Here is a 22,165-nt window from a genome sequence, read left to right on the forward strand (position 1 = left end):
TCATTTTGTTAATTATGGTCTTAATCAGGTTTTAACAATAGATAAATAATATATACTGGGTTTTAACTTGTATTTATTTATAAATTTAAAAACCAAAATTAGGTCCCGCCCTCTTGATTTCAGTCCCTGAATCAAAATGACAATACAATATGTATGACTTAAATACTTGCTAATTTATTCAGTTGTTATTATATTTATTTGTATTTGTTTTTGTTGAGAATTAGAAATTGCACTATGTGCAGAAAGAAAGAAAGAAAGAAATTGAAAGTTACAATTTCTATTTAATAATTGAAAAGACTTCAAATATATAGGATGGACGCGGCTAATACACACAACCAAAACTATTGGTTTGTCGTTCGTGATGACCATAGAAATGTTATATTTTCGAGCAATAATTTTACCATCCAAAATCCCCAAAGTGTGTATTCTCATATCTACAAATTTCTGGTCTGAAATATTAAGACAAAATATTAATTATTTATTTTATTTACAGCCCAAGAGACGAGGTTTATAGTGGATACAGGTGTACATAGTGAGAATAGACAATATGTGCAAGTACAAGATAATATACCTCCAGTTCTTCAGGAAGAAACTGTTAAAGAAATTAAAGAAACAGTTTCTGTAAGAGATGATATCTTTTGGGACAAAAATAAAGTTCAGTTACTTTTAACCCTCTGTCTTCAAAATGGATACAACCCTTCGACTATCGAGCAGATTGAGTGGGCAGAGATTGCTGCCTTATTGGGAACTACTCCAGAAGAATGTGACAAAAAGTTCAGAGGCCTCCGACGAATCTATCTAAGATTAATGAAAAAGAAAAATTTAGGCAAAGATATTAAATGGAAATATTTTAATATTTGTGAAGAGTTTTTTAAAGATTGTAAACTGTCTTTTACTGTATTAGAACCATGGGAAGATTCTAAAATTAGACAATTGTTGAGTATCTACATTGAAAATATCAATAAATTTAGAGACCCAAATTATTTACATAAAGATGTCTGGAAAGAAATTGCTTCTCGGTTACAAACAACAGAATATAATTGTTATCATAAATTTAAAAGTTTGAAAAGAACTTATTTAAACTGGCTTCAACGAAGTAGGGAAACTGGGAAGTTAATTAAATGGACTTATCATCAGTATTTTGAAAGGATATATTACAATTATAATCCTGATTTGGGGCCATGGGATAGAAATAAGATAAGGTTACTTATTAATGCATATGCAGAAATTGCACACATGTTTAAAAATCCTAAATATCAAAAGAAGGAGTTGTGGCGGGAAATTTCAAGAAAGGTGGGTGAAAGTCCAAGCAGCTGTGACAGAAAGTTTAGAAACTTAAAACAAACATATTTAAGGCTTAAAATGAGGGTTGATACTGGTAGATCAGTTACAAAATGGAAATACTATAAAGAATTCTCAACAATTTTTGAAAATGAAGCATATTCTGTTACCAATGATGGTCAGCAAATTGTATACAGGGTAGGTGAGCAGGATTATGTAAAAGAACTTCTCAACTTTTACCTTGATAATAAAGAAAAGTTTTGGGATCCTCTGGTAAAAAAAAAGCCTCTATGGAGAACTATAGCATCAAAAATAGGTTTAACTGCTGGAGAATGTGATAAAAAATATAGAAATCTTAAACAAACTTATTTACGAATGGCTGAAAGAAAGCAACTCAGTGGAAAAAGTAGCACATGGCCCTACTATTCATACTTTGAAAAAATTTATGATCAATCAAAATTAATTAAGAAAGAATGCAAACATGCATGTATGGATAATGTTACACTTAAAGAAATTACCAGTATTGTGAAAGATGTTCATGAAATAAAAGGGAAAGATAAATTTGAACGACTAGTAAGGGTAATAGAGGATTCAAATAATATTCAGAGGGAAAGAAACCGAATCTTGCAAGCACTACTGGATAGGAAATAAGCATTAATTGTTGTAGTGAATCAAGAAACTATAATTATAACTATTTTTTATTTTAGATACAATCACAATATTTCTTGGTTGTATGGAGACATTTCAATTGATATCATATATACTTTTTAAATTTTATAATTTGTTTATATTAAAATATTACTCTTTAATCAACTTATTAGAATGGATATTTGTCGTGTGTAGTTTACCGTCTAAAATCTGTAACTATTCTTATTTATTCTATAGATATGAGTAAAAACCGCGTCGAAGATATAACCTAAACTGTAAAGGAAAGACGGCCATATTAACAGTAATGGAACATAACCAAAAAATGTTTTCGTCTGTCCTTAATCTTCTACAAGTTATTATACGAAAGTACTGAACTGACCTTTTTCCAGTTTTCACCAATAGATAATTTAAGTTTAATTTAGAGCAAATATTGACAAAGATAAATTCATAAAATACTCGAAACAATCAATGCGATGCTAATTTACCGAAGTAAAAGCTAAATATATTTAATAAGAATTGCTTACGTTTTCTGTAGATTTACCTACTAATAATTTTAAAATATGTAGCCGTTTTCAGGAAAGTGTAAATATGCATCTTAAAGGAACTAGCGGTTAAGGACGTAGATATTTGGCTATTATAAAATATTTTAGATAGTTGGCTTGGTTCAAGTATGAAATCCTGTAAAGGTATAGGGTTTTAATATTATTATTATAAGTGTACAATGACTCCGATGGCTGAACCACCACATTGGTCGAACGTTAGTGTACCAACAAAATAAGACGACGCAAGCTTATGAATAACGTCCGTCTGCGTTATTCTATCTACCTAAGAATACAAATATCTTAAACTTACACGTTGGTAAAAGTTGAAACTACCAATCGTTTCTTGGACCTACATCTGGCTGTCAGCTTTCTAAACTATATTGTACGTTGTCCATAACAGTTATTATATTATAAATAATTTATCTTTATAGGAAAGCAGGTTATTAGTGCCTAATACGTCGATTTTCGAACGAAAGAACTCCTCACTTTTTTTCTCTCCATACCAGCAGATAATTGTGCACATATAAAATCTATAGGACATACACTATGATTACAAAGGAGGAAGGATTTTCTTTGCTTAAGGTCTGGGCCTCAGATTTGCGTTTGTTTCTTAATCATTTATTGTATCCAATAAAGTAGGTTAACAGCCTTCTGTGATAAATGAAAATAGGCTAGTTTTTTTTCACGTACGCCACTGATACCATTGTACAACAGTAATTTAATAGAAGACATCAGTACCTACCTTTCTACAAAAAAGGCAGAGATATAGTCTACAGATCTATTGCATAGAAGCTTTAGGTTATTTTCATGAACTACTAATAAACATAATAGGTAGTTTGTTTTTTAATAAAAAAAATTAGATATAAGGCAAATGGACATTTTATTATAGAAAATTCAAATTAAAAACATATCTGCTTAGAAAGGTTTATTCTATTACATTCTTATGTAATATGTATATGTACAAACAAATAATAGATTATCAGTTTTCTTTTCGTATTGAAAAATCATAAGGTTTTAACTACATGTCATCCGGCAGTACACTGATTACGCTTAAATTAACTTAAATACATTTGCATGAATTTAAAACTTATCAATGCTATAACACAGGAATGAAAAAAAATTATGTTAAAAAACTTAGTACAATAGTACTGTTTTGTAAGACATCATCCTTAGAGTGTAATGGCTATAAGTATAGAACCTACACAAATACTACAAGGATAGGTGTCTTAAGTGACTGGTGACCCAATTATATCTGTAGAGATCTTATAGGTGATGACAATGGTATATACTCATAACACCAAAAAAATTTGGCTTGGTGTTTTAAACTGCAAGCTTCTTTCAATTTGAAAGTCATAGCTGCATTGCACCATTTGTCTGAGATTAATTCCTAGCACTTTTATTATAATATATATAGTATTTAAAAATGTCAAACTGTAGTTGGGCCCCAGTCTACATAACTCTTGCAAGCATTCACACAACACTCCCTCACATCATACAAGTTAACCTATTATTATCATACTATGTTAAAACTATGATGACAAAGCCACACTGTGAACTACAAACAAATTGCCTAATATTATCCATTAAATGAATTCAGTCTTAAAACAGCATGGCAATTCACTGACAAAGCTGCAATATTACATATGAAATTATTGCAAGGTTTAAGTGGATGAGGTATAACTGTTTTAGTAGTAAATAATTTACTAGAAATGGCATTATCAAAATGCCATAATATAATTTGATTTTACTAGAAATCAGTAAGAAGTCAATAATACTTAATTGTAGAATTACTCGCGTCTAGAGAAAAAATACCACGGCTTTCGCCTTAGGGTGTGTGGTACTCACTGTTTGTAGTATACAGTGTGGCAAAGATAGGTAGCGACATTAAGTTTACTTCTTAGCGTTTTTCTTAGGTGACGCAGCTTTGCCTTTGGCATTGTTTGCCATTTTTGATTTCTTACTCTTTGGGCCTTCTTGACCGTCTTCATCATCTTCATCCTATAGAAGTATAAAAAGTTTTTTAAAATATGAAAAAATTTAAAAAGCACTAAAATAAGTTGGTATTTAAATGGTTAAGTATATTACTATAGCTTCTGTCCTAGTATAACAAATATAGAAATGTCTCCCTCAAATAATAATAAAGGCGAAAATTTATTCAAACAAACAAGAAATAATGAAATTATCAATGCAAAATTTATTTTGAAAAAAATATGAAGCTTTCAGAAGGTAAAGGGAATAAGAATGAGTACAGAAAACCAACAGCCAATTTTGATATTACTTAAACATAACATTTTACAGGTCCAGTTTTGTCAAACATGACAGCAAAGGTGTATTATGCTCTTAAGAATTAATAGGACCAATTTAGCTTTTGACTAATAATACATAAGTAAATTTCTAATCTGTGCCATCATAAGTTTGAAGAAATGGACCACTGGCCCTTTTCCCTCTGTTTGCATTTTCATATAATTTAATATTAGTTGAAGGTTTTCAGTACCTCATTCGTCTTGCGCTTGCCAGCTGCTTTCCTTTTATTTTCATCTTCCTGTAAATTCAGTTTGCTACTCAGTTATATGAAGTCGAAAATACAAAACTTTTAAACCTTCAAACATTATAAATAGGTAAATAACACAACAAAATGTTGGATGAACAATGTTTACAAATACACACCTTGAATTGTGAGTCATCACCTTCTTCCTCATCCAGCATCTCTTCTTCCATTTCTTCCATATCTTCGAACTCCTCAACCAAAGCACCAAGTAAGTGTTGACCAATTAAATGCACTGGACCTGAACCCTATTTACATAAATTATATTAGTACAGTAACACTTGTTTACAGATGTGTTACATTTTAACTAGAGAAAATCAGACAAATGCCTCAATGTGATCATGCTTGGACTGTACACCATCAAAACGATGTTGTACTATCCATCAATAGAACCAATGGTTGTTTTATCATCATTTAATAATAGGAAGGAAAACATCAATATATAATTATATCTTAATGTTCCAAATGACCTAAAGTACTAAGTACACTGGTCTATGTATTATATTACATATTACCTGTGTGAGTGTAAATGTAACTGGTGCATCTGGGAACTCAATATCCAATCGAGCTTGTCTTGTTTCCCCAACCTTCAAGATGGCCACTGGGATTTTAATAGAATCTTGTAGGCACATTGTTTCAACCTGAAATAAACACAAATAATTTAGTCCTTAAATTAGGTCCAATACATAAACTAGAGGTTATATGTACACCAAGACAATTTACCTGTACTACATTAAGTTCATCTGGCTTAGCGTCAGGACCAAGTAAAGCTGTACGAATAAGAAGTTTATTGCTTCGAGGGTAGTCTGCTTTCGCTTCAGGGTCCCATGTCTCGGACTGATGTGACGATGACAGGGTAACGCCTGAAAAAGCGCGGTACGCATGTCAAAATTTACCATAACCTCAACATCAACAACGTTGGTGGTTAAAAAAGGAAATTTCGCAAATTACAGTTACGACGCTAAGAATAAGACGTACACTATGGACGCCATTCTAAATTTCAAAATACGCGCCTAACCTTAGAATGTACCACGTTTACTTGTAGTATGACAGTTAAGATTTAAAACACGCCCTAAAATTACATTTAACATCCAATAGAAAATCAATTATTAAAAAGATTAACAATGAATACGAATATACCTAACAATTACTTACGAGAACTAAAAATGGCGGCAACATTTTAATTCTTCATTAGACTCGATAGTTAATCATTGAAAAGGTTGATTCGCCTTATCAAGTGAAATAAACGATATATATAATATAGATTTACGGAAAAGTATGTTAACAAATTACACAAGGATATGAGAAAATGGCGAAGTACCGGGTGTCAATTTGACGCTAAAATGTTTTAGTGAATTATAAGCAAAGTACGCTCTTCAGTAATAAAATAATATTAACATAGGGACAAACAGATATTAATAAATGCAACTTACCATAAAAATATTCGTCAGACATGATGATTTAGATAATTTATTTCGATTTTCCGACACGTTCACGTGCGATGCCGGCACATAGAGATCTAAGACAAGTGTTACCATTATCAAAAACTAAGACTTAAATGTCAGTTTTGACATTACAGAAATGATTTACTTTAGTAGATGAGTGTCCAAAAATATATACTAAACCAACAAAAAGTAAAGCATCGAAACCAACCGAATAATATTAGCAAAATAATAAGAAATATGTGAATAATTTCTTTTTTAAGGCTATTTCAAATGCGTAAAAATAAAATAATCTTTCGTATGTTGGCAGTAGTCATCTTCCAAGCTAGTACTGTTCTTTTTCGACATTATTTATGGATGAAAATAAAATAAGAAGCACTAAAACTTCTTTTCGTAGGATTGATGTTAAAAATTACTTAATGGTGTGTTCATTGTTTTTGAATATTTACTGATATTAAAACGTTTATTACACCTTGAAAAAAGAAGCTATATTCGTCATATTATTATATTCTGGTATAGTTTCCCAAAGGAATTATCTTATATCTTTATTACGGGAAATTCAGCATGGTTCAGTTTCTATTTCACCTTTCTTTTTATGATCGGGGTCTTACTTACTAACCAGTTAGTCTAACCGAATACTTCATAAAAAGACTTGGTAATATGATGTTAGGATATCTAATAACTGCTATTGAATCACTGCATCAAAATCATATCCCACTAATTGAAAAAGACACCTTTTTATTTTTAAAATCATATAAAATTGACATCAAACAGAAAGTATATGGTATTTGCAACAATTTTAGCTACTATATTTTTTTGTTTCAAGCTTTTTCCAGGGTAAACAATGAACAAAAGTATACAATGATTAATTTTTACTTTTTTAACTTTGGGTAAAATCTTTGGCATACATACATATACATATTTTCTTTTTGCTAACTAACAAGGCTAATTAGACATCGTGTCAATAAATAATGTCGTGTCACTTAAACTGACTTAGGAAATGTTTAATCGACACTGAATTTGATGGTATTTAAAGTAACAAGTTCGGTGACGGTTTTTGTAGATGTATGTTTAAATAAGTTTGTTAAATGGAACTCTTTGTTGGAAGCTAGATATCTACTGGCTTTAATAATACATGAGATTGGGACGCTGGATTAACAAAAAACTATCCAGGCTTATGTAAGCGTTCTTAAATCTAAGTGACAGTAAGTTGGACCTTTTAGACATTATCTGAAACAAAAATTCGTCATTTCCTTCTTTCCGCTAAATATTCAAATAGTCTCTGGTACGGGCGTTTTGGAACAGACAATAGTGTCAATAACTGTGGCGTTGGAATAGACAATTACCTATAGATCAAAGTCTAGAATCTAAGAATTCGCCATTTTTTTATTTTTTACTCATGAATTACAGGAATAACAGAAGTTCCTATTGGTTGGAAAAATAAACAAATCGGAGTATTGATTGGCTGATATAATAAAGCAGAAATAATATTTTTCTTACTTCCTTATTATTGGTGTAAAAATTGTTATTGTTATGACTTATGTCAAACTTAGTTAGCAAACCAAACTGCAAAGCAAAATTAATTTGTCAAAATATTATAGTTACTCTATTAATCTATCCGCCGTCTTAAAATTTGTCTTAGTATTTTTTCTGTTTTTCTCCTTGTGCACTATTTATTTCCTTTATAAAGCTCTAAATTAGTACTAATGTGTTATTTCGTCTAGATGTGGGAATCGTAAAAATATCAAGCGCTTGACCTGTGACATGTAAGTAAAGCTTGTCGTACGTTTAGTCTTGACCTTCTTAAATAAAGCAGTTTCAACTATAATGTTGTTGTGTAACAATGCCAAAATACTCGAAGTTTTATTGTTTGCCAAGTTTCACGTACATATCAAAGTTTTTTATATATTAGAATGCTAATACTTCGAGGCGATCTGTCATTATGAAATAGTTGCGACATTATCGTGATTTTTTTAATTCTCATGTCTTGACTGCATTAACGGTGCATTGCTCTACATTCGTACATTGTGTTGCAGCCGTAAAATTACCAAGTTGCTATCATTGGTGACCAACCGTGAAGTCAAAACGATATTGTTCTTATAAGAATCGTATAAGATGTCTACCTCATAGTAACAAAAAAACGGCAGTCGTTGACTTCTTTTCTATTTAATGGTAAAATGAGTGAGGAGCAAGATGATGGCAGCAAAAAGAGTGCATCACTTTCTTCCGCTGAGGCAAGCTCTGTGGATGCAGAGTGTGGAGCCCATGTCAATGCTTCAACAAATATATCACAAACTAATCTTACACAGGTAAGTTTTTGTACAAAACCTACATCATTCGAAATTTTTATTTTTAACCTATTGTCTTCACTACAATTGATATAATTACGGGGTGGAATGAGACGTTAGAATAATCACTACATTAATCTTTATAATATTTTTATCTTCATAACCATTGACAAATTGTATGTACTTTGTGTTCAACATTGTGTTATTTTCTTTTATTCTGTTATTTTGCTACTAATTTAGTTTTATGTAGAACATTTCTATTTTACATATGATTTCATATTTTGTATTTCCTAATATTGATAATTTATAATATTCTAGATGACAGGAGCAGCACCAGATAATGCAAAGTGGCAGTGTGAGATGTGTACTTATGAGAATTTCCCACTGTCACGGAAGGTATTGTTGGAACGTTTTATACTATCAAATTCAAATTTCCCAGATACTTAAAATTCTTGATACCTAACATTATTCATATTAGTAACAAAGTTTTTTGTGTAGTTATTTTAACTTGACATTCTTGTCTAGTGTGTTTTATTTACTGTTTTTAATATGTAGCTCCTCAATTTGATTTACTTTGTTTGACCTGAAAAGGTATAAAGAATGTGGTTTCATTGAAGTCCAAAGTAAGTTTATGATATGTACCATGGTAAGAAATAATTAAGTTTCTTGGCTCATGCTTCTCAAATGTGGGGTTTCATTGTCAACTTACCCATTTATTCCTAAGAAAAATAATTGGTGTTGCACTCTAACTAAAGCTTTTGTCTCTTTCTGTTAAATTCTGTTTGCACAGGTGATGTAAAATGGTAGATGAGCACTTTAGTTACAATAGCTCAATTTATTTTTGAGAAATAATCCTTATAAAAAATCATAATAGTATCATTTATATCACATACATGATTCTTATGAATATGACAACTGTGTATAGGTCAAATCAAATATCAAGGGAGAAACAAGAAAAAGGAATATACAGACCCTAATAAAATGAGTGTTTTAAAGCATAATTATATTTCAAGACCACAATTAATTATTTTTTATTTTAGTGTACTATGTGCCGATCGCCAAAACCCTCTCTCGGAGAAGATATTTTCAAACTGCAGGATGGTGCCAGTGCTCTACCTCTACAAGATACTTGTGGTTAGTTAAATATATGAAATATGTATCATAATTGTTCAATATCATTTATCAATGGAATAGTAATTTTAAAGTTTATTAACAAGTTTACAATGTAGATAATGGCTAATTTTGTGAAAGGCATAATTCGTCTAGAATATTATATAAGTCATTCCTTATATAATATTGTAAACACAAAAATGATATGGTTTAAATATATCTGTATACAGTATAATTATTATTTGTAACCCAGGTGCTGAATCAGTAGCTGAAAGATTGAAACCACTGCGGATATCATCTCCTCAGGGACAAGCAAGTGCCTCCTCTATGGCTAAGTGGTCTTGTGGTGTAAGTAAATATTTTAAAATTAGCTTTGAAACTAGATTTTATGAGAGCTACACATTAGTGGTCTGATAAACAATGAGTAAATACAGTACTATATTTGGAACATTCAACATCAAAATCATGCTTACAAAAAAAAATAACACTTGAATGTTAACTACTAATTCTCTAATAAAATAATGTTAATATTTAATTCAGTATGATATGAGCGGGCAAAGTCCAGCTTTAAGTATCAGCGTGACAATCAATCGTGAAAATCACCTTGGTCACCTTTGACCAAGGTGATTTTATTAATTATAATTCCAATATTTACGAGGAGCCCAATCTTAATTATTTTAATCTTATTTATTGGTGGAAAGCATCTAGAAGCGTCTAGAAGCGTCAATTGATAATTACGCGGAGAAAATTTGTCTTGATATTTTTAATTTCTAGTTGCTAAAATTCGATTCGAATTTGATCAATATTTTCTTTATACAAAATCTTAACCTGCTTTCAAAACTTAAAACAGTCCTGTGATGCTAATTTGACTTTTCTAGATATTTAAACACACAACATTTGCTTAAATTACTGAAAATGAATTCAAAACATGACTGCCTTTGAGTTTTTAACCAAACCAATACATCATTTGTAAGTTTAATCTTTATTTTATAAGAATTGTTCTTTTGTTCAGAGTATTTTTTTTAAATTTCCAGTAGCTATACCGTTTACAGATGATGTCACTTTTAACTTTATGAACATTCCAGACTTGTACCTTCGAGAATTGGCCTCGTTCGCAGAAATGCGCGATGTGCGGTGCGACCGCTCCGCCTCGAACCCATAGCGACTTACATGCACCCAGACCTGCAGGTGAGAATACCATCGAATTAGATAATTTATTTAGAAAAATAAACATATTGCAATTTCTTTAATGCTAAATTCATAATTGTATTCTTAAATATCGGCTCAGTTCTGCAACTCAATTCCCAATTGACGACTAGCACAGTGTTACTCTTAATGAACGACTCTATGGGTTGATATGGCAATGATGCAAGTAATTTGGAGTTGGTCCGGATCTCCCGTGTAAAGGATAAATATCATCTAATACTAAAAAAAAATGTATTAACTAATTAAATCTAGCTGTTTTACCGTATTGTTCATTACTTTTAATTTAAAAGCCACTAACCAATTTTATATTGTCAGGTTAAGGATATTTTGTTTTAGATTTAGCAGTTTATTTGGCTGCGTAGGCGACGAACGACGATTAGTTTTTAATTAAACTTAAAATCTATATACGGAATATAATTAATGTAATGAAATATAAATAAACTGCTTATTGGCCCTAAACATAGAGCGTCTTTTGGCGATACAGATACCGGCAAAGTTCTTGAGCATTAAACAATGGAGTGGGGGAAATTTCATCATACACAGCGCTGGACACAAACGTCAACTGATTTACCAATCACGCGATCGACACGTGACTCTCCCGCCTCCGCGTATCACCCCCAAATGATACCTCAAAATCGCTTATGCCCAGGCAAGGATGTTTGCCGGTATCCGTAGTTTTCGTTACAATGCAAGAAAATGCTGAAACCTGCCACCTCATATCCGCGATATCCAAGGCATTACGTTATCTTTTGTAATGTCAATCGGCTGCGTTAGGAATTTAGCTGCACTGTCTCATAGTTTATGTTCTATGTTTGTTTGTAAATTGATTTTTTAAATAAAATTTAATTTTATATGTAATTGTTTAGATTTTTGTTCGGTATAGTGTATGTCTGTCACCTTAAGATAGTATGGGACCAGTGAAAATCGGTATTGCTGGTCAGCCACTTAAAGCCGAAACAATGGGCCCATTGTTGGTTAAAGTGATTGTAATTGTATTTCTTTTGTGTGTGCTTTAATCTAACAAGTGTATTTTTTTCTTTATCTATGTTATTAATTATTTTTATTATATTTCAGGTATAAACGATATTTGTAATAGTCAAAATTCTTCCATACACGAGGTGGATAATAACGGACGTCGCTCGAAACGTAGAAATAACACGGACTGGATGTGGTTACAGGCTTGTTTAGGTAATTGCATTTTTGCTCATAACGATAGCGGTCATATAAAAGTGGGCAAAAGTTACTATAGTTATCATTATTATTGGATATAACATCGTATGTCTTAATTTTAATCTATGTCTGTTGTATACAAACTAGATTTTGTATTAATATATAAAAAAAACATTGGCGCTGCAACCTTTTTAGGTCTGGGCCTCAGATTCTGTATCTGTTTCATGATCATTTTTTAATCGAATAGGCAAGTAGGTCATCAGCCTTCTGTGCCTGACGCTCGCCTTCGTCTTTTTGGGAAGCCTGAAGCCACTAACTTGGCCAACACTGCTCCTAATATATTTATGTTTTAATATTTATCGAACATTTTATTTGAAGTGTTTGTAAATATGTTAAAAGGTGTCTAAAAGTCTATATAAAATATATACATAAATTTCTATAAGGAATTCTTAATTTTAAAGCTGCATGGTGGATTTCAGGTGTGGTAGAAGGTGACGCGCGTTGTGTGGATGCGTACTTAGCGGCAGGTGGATCACCAGCTCGTGCCTTAACTGCACCGGAAGTTGCACTACTCAATAGAGCCTCCGCTTTCGATCCGGGACATACGCTGGTTCACTTGGCTATAAGGTATCAAAATTATATTGAAAATATGTATATCTAAATTGTAACCAACCCAAAACCTATACATATTGATATTTATGAAGTCCATGCAACGTAAAAATAAATAAATAGACTTTTTAAACAAATTACAAATGTATACAATTTGAAAGAAAACAACTTTTTAACCGGATTAAAGCTATTTGTATTATTATAAACTTATAATTATTTTACATAATTTAAAATTTTCCGACGTTTCGCGTGCTTTACAGCGTGCGTGGTCATGGTGACTGAAGACAAAATGTGTTGAATATCAAAAGTATCATAGCTGTATATAGCTTTAATCCGGTTTAAAAATTGTTTTCTTTTAATGTGTAAAAGCTATGTTAACCAAAGACAATACTATATACAATTTAATAAAAAAATTAACTAATAAAATAATAAGACCTTAAACCTATTCAAAAAGTTATTCATGATAGCCTCCTCTAGACTAATACAGTTTTATCTATCCTTCGTTAAGTGTCTCCAACCCAATTGAAATGAAAAATGGTTTTTACTTATCTTAATCATAACTGCTAAAGTTCCACGAACTTCCTAACATAGTGCTCTCATCTCTCTTCGAAATAATGATATTTTTCGATCTCAACCGGGATTTAATATTAAAAAATGTTTACTTACAGATTCCAAAGGCAGGAGATATTATCAACACTACTATCTAGAATATCGGGTGGTGGACCTGGCTTGAAAAGATCACCTTCATATGTTGGTAAGAAATACATATAGATAATACCTATTTCTGTGTCGAAACTGCAAGTTTATATACATAAAACCATTTTAACCTACTTCAAAAACTTATGTTATCAGTCTGACCTGATTACTTGAACATGTTTCTTTAGGCTTCGGCATCTTGCTAAATTTCCTAAATGTATTGTATGCTCACAAATAGTCCACAAAAATGTATATCTAGATCATTTTAATTTTCATCAAAATCGGTTCAGTAGTATTTGTATATCCACTTATATGACACATGTATAATATAGCTTGGTAATTAATTTTGATATGTATTGGAAGTAACTTTTAATTTTTCTACACCTTTTAGCTCCCGATCTAGCTTCTGCGATAAGGCGTCATATAGCAAGTTGTATCCGGCATAAGAAAGGAAATTTCCCATGTCGATACATTAATGAAATATGCACTTTTTCCCTACCAGCAGGTGAGTTATCAGTGAGATCTGTAGCATGTTAGAAAATAATAAAAACATAGGGTTTAGATAAAAAATGATGTCTTATGCCATATTATTAATAATATGGCGCTACAACCTTTTTTAGGTCTCAGATTTCTGTATCTGTTTCATGAATCGTTTGTGAATTGAATGGGCAAGTAGGTGATCAGTCTTCTGTGCCTGACACACGCCTTCGACTTTTTGGGTCTAAGGCAAGCCGGTTTCCTCACGATGTTTTCCTTCACCGTTCGAGCGAATGTTAAATGCGCACATAGAAAGGAAATCCATTGGTGCACAGCAGTCGAACCTACGATCTCAGGGATCAGAGTCGCACGCTGAAGCCACTAGGCCAACACTGCTCTAATGCCATATTATTAGGTTTTCAAAAAAAGGTACAATAGTGCAGTTGTTTCGGCAAGAAAATACCTAATATCAAAAAATTCTTTTACATAAGAAAATGTATGGGGTTATCTATCTGTTGACAAAATTGTTAAGCGGAGGTCGGGCGAGCGCGTTGTCTCGTTCGTTCCCAACGTCTCGTTCGTTCGCCTGACGTCACAGACCACACGCCGCACGACACAGCTTCCCACATATGCACGCTTTTACACAATTTATTTATTTATTACTTTGTTCGTTAATATCTTAATCTAATTAACTAATTGTCGTATACAGTTCGTTATGTTTGAAAGATGTAATATAATATTAATTAATTGTGTAATTGTTTATTATTTCAGAAATAGACGAATTGCCCGCTGCGATACAAGAGCAGCTATTCGCTGAATTATTAGATAAAGATGCACAGCAGACTTTGGAAACGGATACACCGCTTATCAATTGGAGCTGTGAGCTCACTGTTAATTTAGGTTAGTTTAACTCACGGAATATGTATAAATAGTTCAATACTAACTTTTAGTTTTTGATAAGACTAGTCATTTTTGTTGTCAATACGAAGAATATATGGTTTCTTTAAATAATAAAAAGGTTTTTTTTAGATAATTGATATAGTTTTTTGTGTATAGGATCGCGTTTGTACGCCCTGTGGAACCGTTCGGCAGGTGACTGTCTCCCCGACGCGTTGTGTCAAGCGGCATATGGCGTGTTTGATCGCGCTAATGTATTGCGGGCAGCATTGGCTGATACTCTTCATCATGCGCACAGAAGGTATGCATCTCCATAGAAATAGAGAATCTCTGAATTACTGACCTAGGATGTCACTGACCTGGCTGGTTTCTCAGAATCTTGGGTAGAAATATTGTTCGGCAAGACTTGTCTCTGTGTAAAATATTATAATGTAGATGGATTACCATGTTCTTGTTTCATAGTTTCTTTTCGATATGTCATTAGAATAAACATATGTACGGGTAAAACGTCAATTGTCAAGTTTTATATGAATTATAAAAAAATTGTTTCAATAATGGCGTCATTTTTTGACGAACAATTTTTTAATAACTCTTTTCTAACTATAATTTTACACTCAAGTAATGTTGGGACCATATATTTTAAGATAGCATTTATTTGGGACATTCGATTTTTTCTTTTTTCGAAAAATCTAAATATATAAGATAAATAAAGTATATAAACATAATAAAGTGTGAGTTCTTGACAACTTATTTGAAATCCTTTAATGGATACAAACACAAATCAGAGTTTCTGCGGAAAGAGCTGCACACAATGGCGATATAATTCTTTTTTACGCGTCATTTCGTTTATGTTAAAAAAATATATAATACCAAGATAATTATGACGAAACAAACGTCAAAACATAGTTATAAAAAGGAAATTCAGACTTGACTTCGACTCCCATGACGGTTTTCTTTATACACAGTATTTGTGTAATTTTAGTTTCTATGCTCGATGGCAAGCCTGGGAACGCCTTCAAGCATCCCAGCTGCAATATGCTCCCGAAGAGTCTCAGCTTCGCGCAGAATGGAGTCGGTTACTCGCTGCCGCCGCACGACCGGGGACGGCTTTGCATCAGGTAAAAAAATTGAATTAAGTTAAATGTAATATGTATTAAAATAAACAATCTCAATCTTGAAAGGCATATTCGATCGACTTCTTTCAGATGTATCTTTGAAATTGGATACCGAACGAAGGGCTGGGTTCGATTATTAGTGAAACAAAAATGATTTCATGTTGGAAATAGTCTTAACATTATTTTTTTCCATTTAACTATTAATATGAATAACAATATTTATAAAACAACTTTACTAACTGGAGTATTGGACTGATAATCAATTTACATCTTGTTTAGTGTTTTAAAATTGAATTTTCAGTTACACGTGTTTGCGCTTGCGCACGTGTTGCGTAGACCGGTGTTGGTCTATGGCGTTGACGTCGTCAATTCGTTTCGTGGGGAAGCATTAGGATACGCTCGTTTTCAAGGTATGGATGGTCCTTATTTATCCTCCATTAATAAGAAATTGATGTTTCTTGGCACAAATTTGACGTCGAACTGGATCGCCAAGACAAACGGTTCTAAACTCAAAGTACTACAATAGTGCCTCCTACAGTGCCGAAGTCTTTTCAAAAATACACAATAAATATGAAGAAGTCACAAACCATTTAAAGCCGTAACAATATTCGTATCACATTTGTTTTGGAAATTGTGCCCGACGAGTTTGAAGTCAAACTTGTTGAATAAGGTTTCCTTAGTTGTTCTTAATTTATCAAGGTGACCTCAGGCTGGTGCTTTTCTCGCTCAACGAATAGGTATCGCAATACAGCGAGATAATGCTGTCAATTAAGTCCTTTTTTTACTATGTTTGTTCGAAATAATAAATAAGCTTTATTTATTAAAATGTTATATTTATAGGTATATATTTACCATTGCTATGGGATGCCGAGTTTTGTTCAAAATCACCATTGTGCCTGGGTTACACTCGTGGACATTTTTCCGCGCTTGTCCCGCTTGAGCCATATTCGCATCGGCACGATTATATTTGCCGGTAAGTTGGCTTTTATTTGGTTGGTGTAATAGGCTTTATACATTTGTTTTCTATTCGATATATTATGATTTCAGAGAACAGCAAGATGAGGATGGTGAGGATATGATATTTCTGCCCCTTACCGACTCAGAAGGAAAGCTGTTACCCGTCCACTTCCTTACATGTGATGAGGTCAGTATATTTTGTAGATTGCGGGGTATAGGAAAGGGGTGCTTAAAAGTTACTTAAAGGTAATCTTTAAAAAAAAAATTGTTTCGATTTTCTTTTGAGGTCGACTACAATGATAATGAAGGAAAACAAATTTTAACCGGATTAAAGCTATTTGTATTATTATAAACTTATAATTTTTTCCGACGTTTCGCGTGCTTTACAGCGTGCGTGGTCACGGTGACTAAAGACAAAAGGTGTTGAATGACGGGTTTCTGCAAAAAGTTTATAATAATACAAATAGCTTTAATCCGGTAAAAAAATTGTTTTCTTTCAATGTGTAAAAGCTATGTTAACCAAAGACAATACTATGTACAATGATAATTCTCTCAAAATTTGCGTTGTGCATTTATAATACGTCTAAATATTATACAAGGTAAATTAAAAGTTTTTTACAAATTCTTAAAAGGCCGGCAACGCACTCGCGAGCCCTCTGGCATTGAGAGTGTCCATGGGTGGCGGTATCACTTAACATCAGGTGAGCCTCCTGCCCGTTTGCCCCCTATTTTATAAAAAAAAAAAAAAAAAAAAGTGATATATGTAACTGTTTTCAAAATAGTTAAAAGATATAGGATATTCTATAATGATATTGTTTTATCGTTGAACGGTATAATCTCGGGAACTACTGGGTCAAAATGTTTTTTTTTGTATTGGTCATCATCAGCCTCATCATCATTGAGGTGGGCCTGTATTTCCTCCAGTATGCCTTACACTGGCCTTTCTGTATCCACTGGGAGCCAAACTCATTGACGATGTCGTTCGCGATGGGCGGCCGCGCGGACTTTTGTTCTGCGAATTCTTCATTCAAGAAGTTTTCGGGTCCAGCAGTTCTTGTCCATGCGCGCTATGTGGCTTGCCCACCGCTATTTAGTTGTTGCGACAGCCCTTACTATGGTCGTATTATATAATGCAATTAAGTAACCTTACGGTAGGTCCGAACGCAAAAGGAACTAATACTAACTAGTCATATTTTTTTTATAGATGGCAGACGAAGAAAGTGTAGTCCGTCGTTGGACGTGCGCGTGCGTGACGGAAGGAGGCGTACTCGCGGCGAGACAGCGCGTGCACGCGCGGCCCTTGCTACAGGCGCAGATGCTAGAAGAGTGGCTAAACCATTATAGGAGACTGGCGTGAGTACTTAGATTTCCTTTTTTTTATTTTTTTCTCCCATATAACATTTACAACAATAAATAAGTTTACAGTTTAGAAGGTATTGGGTATTATTACCTCACTGTAATCATAATCGTAATATTGATTTGAGTTGTTTTGGTTATAGAGTTATTTTAGACATTGAAATTAGTCTTATATGGCGCTATATATGTGATTAGTATTAAACAAGGTTTACTACACCCCTGTTGTTGATGGTAAGAAAAATGTGTACTTAATCATGTTGTTTTATTACAGACAGCAAACCCGCGGCCCTTTTCCTCCTCGACTGCAAACGGCTGAGTTTTCAAGCGACCCAGACACAGATGAAGAATAACTTCATAGACTGTATGTTGTATCATTTATATGTTTTGACAATTATATCCTGAAGAGAGATATACTTTAATATCGTCGAAAAATATAATTTTTTTATAAAATAAAAATCAGTTTATTTTTATGGGTTCATTACTGAAAAGTTTAATATGTTATAATTTTCGTAAACCGGAATTGTAAATGTAAATCTATATAAATGATACAACAATTGCCGCAATAATGATTTAACAATTTTTTCAAACTTTCTCTATCAGCTCGCATGTATAAATTTCTAAATAATATCACTTATACTAGGATATCGAAATCGAGCTCGAAATGTAAACAAAAGTGTTCCCATATTCAATTTTTTGCGTGATTTACTTATGCAAATTAAAGCCAGTAATATATCATCACATTACTTGGCTATTATAATTGTCTTTGCTTGGTATAATAACCAAATTTGAGATTTTAGAGTCTTCTGTCAATGTCATTATGACAGTTTGTTTACATTTTGATTGTATCGGATACATTGGGCAATAGTGGTGCTTTCACATTAATAAACATTTCTGTGTTAAATATAGTGGGCCATTAACAGGTTTATTTTGTCAAAGAATTTGTTTTATTCTAGTTCATACGTAAAGTATTAAGCATACGGCATGTTAGTAAATTTAGCAATAATTAGTTTTTTGTCTCTGCAAAGCCGTAACGGGAATTCTTTAATAGTCATAGATTATTTAAATAGTTCAAATGCAATTAAATTTATCGTACATTTAGTAATTTTTGAATGGCTTTCAGTCTGTATTATATTTACATCGTTTAACAGTTGTAGCCTTTAAATCTTCTGCTTACTTGGCAAGGGTCATCTGACACATATTAAATGTAAATACTAAAAGCACTTGGTGATAATAATTATAATGAAATAATATTGAAACAGAAATTCCTTCGTACTAGGAGAGAGAATAAAGAAAATTCAAGAGCATTGAAACGCTTTGATTGTTTAGAATTTTCTAAGAAACTTTACTAGAAAATATACTCGTTAAGCATAGGATTTTTCTGGTTTGGTAAATGCTGGGACTTGTATGAAATTAAAGGTATACATTTATAAGACTTGTATGTAATTCACGATCCAATTTATGAATGTGAAGGGAGACATTTGTTTCAATAATCATGTTGAGAACGCTTAAAACACTTTATTTTTACAGAATAAAGTCTATATGGTAAAGAAAGAGTAAGGAATGATGGCCTTAAACATTTGGTAACAAAGTAACATGTTTAAGGATTGTAAACATCATGATATACATAATTTGCAAAATTGTACAGTATTCATTCAACAAAACATATCTGTAACCTCGTAAAATTTGATTTTACCACTTCAAGTTCAAAATCAACTTACTCTTTCTATATCTGACAACACTTTGCAACCGCTTTCATTACTTAGTTTAGTTGGCAATTATTGTAGGAATTTTATGAACATATTAAAAGGAACTTCGAATTCAAAGATTCATATTTTAATTTTGTATTTTTCTGAAAGTAATTGCCAACTAGTTTTTATTTACATAGATAATTAAACGGTTAACATAGCGAATATGCAATAATTTTAATAGATTTCTAGCCGCTTAGAAAGTTCTTAATAACTTAGAATAATACTTAGAATAGAAACAGCGTTGCCGTGTCAGTTGTTGCAAAGTGGTAATTGATAGCTGATTAACAAATAAAATACTGTTTTATCGGATGAAAGGACATCGAAGTATATATTTTATTATAAAACGTATTTACAAATTGCCTTTACGTCATCTCCACAGAATAAACAAAAATATATATTATAGTAATTGCAACAGTTTTGATAAAACAGCGTTTTATGATTGATTAATTTGGTAATACCGCTCAAAATTGTGAATATGTATGTATCAATTGGGTTAAAAAATTTCTTTTTGTGAGGTTGTTAGTAATATTTCGTTTTTCCTAATATGCTTTTAATTTTTGTTTTTGATATTTATCCAAATAATATTTAAGCGGTTCAATTGCATTCTAAAATTATCTTAGAGAAATTATTCTCCGAGGCCTTAAATACAAAAACTTTAGAAAATTATATCAGGTATAGTCAATAGTTTGACAAAGTGACTGTGTGTGTGATTAACCTTTTCCAGACAGCCGTTGTTTCTTCTTTAAAACTCTAAAAGAATTGAAATGATGAATGAATTGATTTGATTCTAAATTGTTTGAACGGAGAGAGTGTAATAGATATTGTACAGAGAGTCTAAGTTATATTTATAGTTTGTAAATACTATATATTGAAATTGGCTTGCGATGTAGTTGTATAAAAATGTATAGGGCTCGATTTATAACATGGGAATAGATTGCGTATTGTAGACTGGTATTATTAAGGTTCAGATTTATATCAACTAAAAAGCAAATACATAATCAGTAGGCTATGAATGTTATAAAATTCGATATTATAGAGTTATTTCGCTGGATTATCACGATCAAAAATTATAATGCGCACATCTTAAAAGTTTTCGTGCATAGCTAACAATTATTATATAGCTTGGTCGCGGTTTCATTTGAAGAACTTGGGTTTCATTTTTAGGAAAATTTAAAATTTTCATTGGAAATTTCATTGGAAAAATATAATCTATACATATTATGAATATAAATATTTTGGTGTTTCGTTTACGTAACTACATGTATAAATTAACTTTAATTTTTATGAAATATTGTTACTAGTTAACACAAAATTAGGGAACACAAAATATTAAGTATATTTAATATTTTTGAAATGTGAAACAAATTATATTGCGCGTTGTTTAATAAATTTATAAAAGTGATATTTGTAACATAGCAATAATCAAAGCCAACTTGATATTTACATAGAGGCAAACGCATAAGCTCAATGAATATTTTGGTTCTAGGATGATCATATTACAAAGGACACCAACCTACACAAGGTTTATGTGGGATGATTGTAAATGGGACGGCATTTATATTTGGTACCATGCATCTTTTGCAAAATAACGGACAGTTGAAATCTAAACTATAGTAGTCCAGTTTAATTTATGATTCAATTAAAATTCCTGATTATAAATTAAAAAAGATACAGTCTACAAAGCGCACTTTTTAATCCACAGAGTATTAAGTTTTCTTTTGCAGTTGAATAGAAATTGACTTAATATATTGTTCCCAATTAGATTTTACAATTTCTCATCTCATTATAGTTGTATTACTTTTTTATCAAGTTGTAAATAGGCTTTTGGGGGTTTCCTTTCAAGTGTTGTTTGGGGTTTTTGTTAACAAACGTACAATTTAATTTTTAAATTATCTATCTATAATACCAACAGGTTTAAATCAATAAAGCACGCATTTTACGAAGCGTTTAAACTCTTTTATTTATTTTAAATCCCAAATATGATTAGATATTTAAAGAACATTTTAGGTACTATAAGTTTGTTAAACTGTAACTAATGCTGAAGTCCAGAAATGTGGCATTGGATAAGTCCCACTTGT

The 22,165-nt window shown here is 31.9% G+C and overlaps 3 protein-coding genes across 5 annotated transcripts; 2 read left to right on the forward strand and 1 right to left on the reverse strand.

The window, feature by feature from the left end:
- The first annotated feature begins 168 nt into the window (after positions 1-168).
- On the forward strand, positions 169-2,058 carry LOC123720629. The gene is made up of 2 exons (XM_045677325.1): positions 169-418; positions 494-2,058. The coding sequence occupies exons 1-2, from the start codon at positions 313-315 to the stop codon at positions 1,930-1,932; spliced, it is 1,545 nt and encodes a 514-aa protein (XP_045533281.1). The 5' UTR covers positions 169-312; the 3' UTR covers positions 1,933-2,058.
- Positions 2,059-3,381: 1,323 nt separating this feature from the next.
- Positions 3,382-6,564, reverse strand: LOC123720473 (nucleoplasmin-like protein). 2 transcript variants are annotated; one of them, XM_045677089.1, is made up of 6 exons: positions 6,450-6,564; positions 5,740-5,879; positions 5,532-5,657; positions 5,139-5,264; positions 4,966-5,013; positions 3,382-4,469 (listed from the first exon to the last, which is right to left on the reverse strand). In XM_045677089.1, the coding sequence occupies exons 1-6, from the start codon at positions 6,469-6,471 to the stop codon at positions 4,362-4,364; spliced, it is 570 nt and encodes a 189-aa protein (XP_045533045.1). In that variant the 5' UTR covers positions 6,472-6,564; the 3' UTR covers positions 3,382-4,361. The 2 variants fall into 2 exon arrangements, with proteins under 2 accessions (XP_045533045.1, XP_045533046.1); XM_045677090.1 differs by lacking the exon at positions 4,966-5,013 and having other exon boundaries at positions 6,450-6,541.
- A 1,451-nt stretch (positions 6,565-8,015) lies between these two features.
- Positions 8,016-22,033, forward strand: LOC123719992 (ubiquitin thioesterase trabid). Of its 2 annotated transcripts, none has more exons than XM_045676368.1 (18): positions 8,016-8,224; positions 8,495-8,767; positions 9,065-9,142; positions 9,787-9,880; positions 10,110-10,204; positions 10,942-11,044; positions 12,137-12,250; positions 12,712-12,859; positions 13,510-13,595; positions 13,929-14,042; positions 14,786-14,914; positions 15,071-15,212; positions 15,894-16,029; positions 16,328-16,436; positions 16,867-16,999; positions 17,074-17,170; positions 18,188-18,336; positions 18,611-22,033. In XM_045676368.1, the coding sequence occupies exons 2-18, from the start codon at positions 8,636-8,638 to the stop codon at positions 18,687-18,689; spliced, it is 1,938 nt and encodes a 645-aa protein (XP_045532324.1). In that variant the 5' UTR covers positions 8,016-8,224; positions 8,495-8,635; the 3' UTR covers positions 18,690-22,033. The 2 variants fall into 2 exon arrangements, with proteins under 2 accessions (XP_045532324.1, XP_045532325.1); XM_045676369.1 differs by lacking the exon at positions 8,016-8,224 and adding an exon at positions 8,246-8,342.
- Positions 22,034-22,165: the final 132 nt, after the last annotated feature.

The sequence above is a fragment of the Pieris brassicae genome, chromosome 2 (genome assembly GCF_905147105.1).
Source record: "Pieris brassicae chromosome 2, ilPieBrab1.1, whole genome shotgun sequence".
In the NCBI taxonomy this organism is placed as follows: Eukaryota; Metazoa; Arthropoda; class Insecta; order Lepidoptera; family Pieridae; genus Pieris; species Pieris brassicae.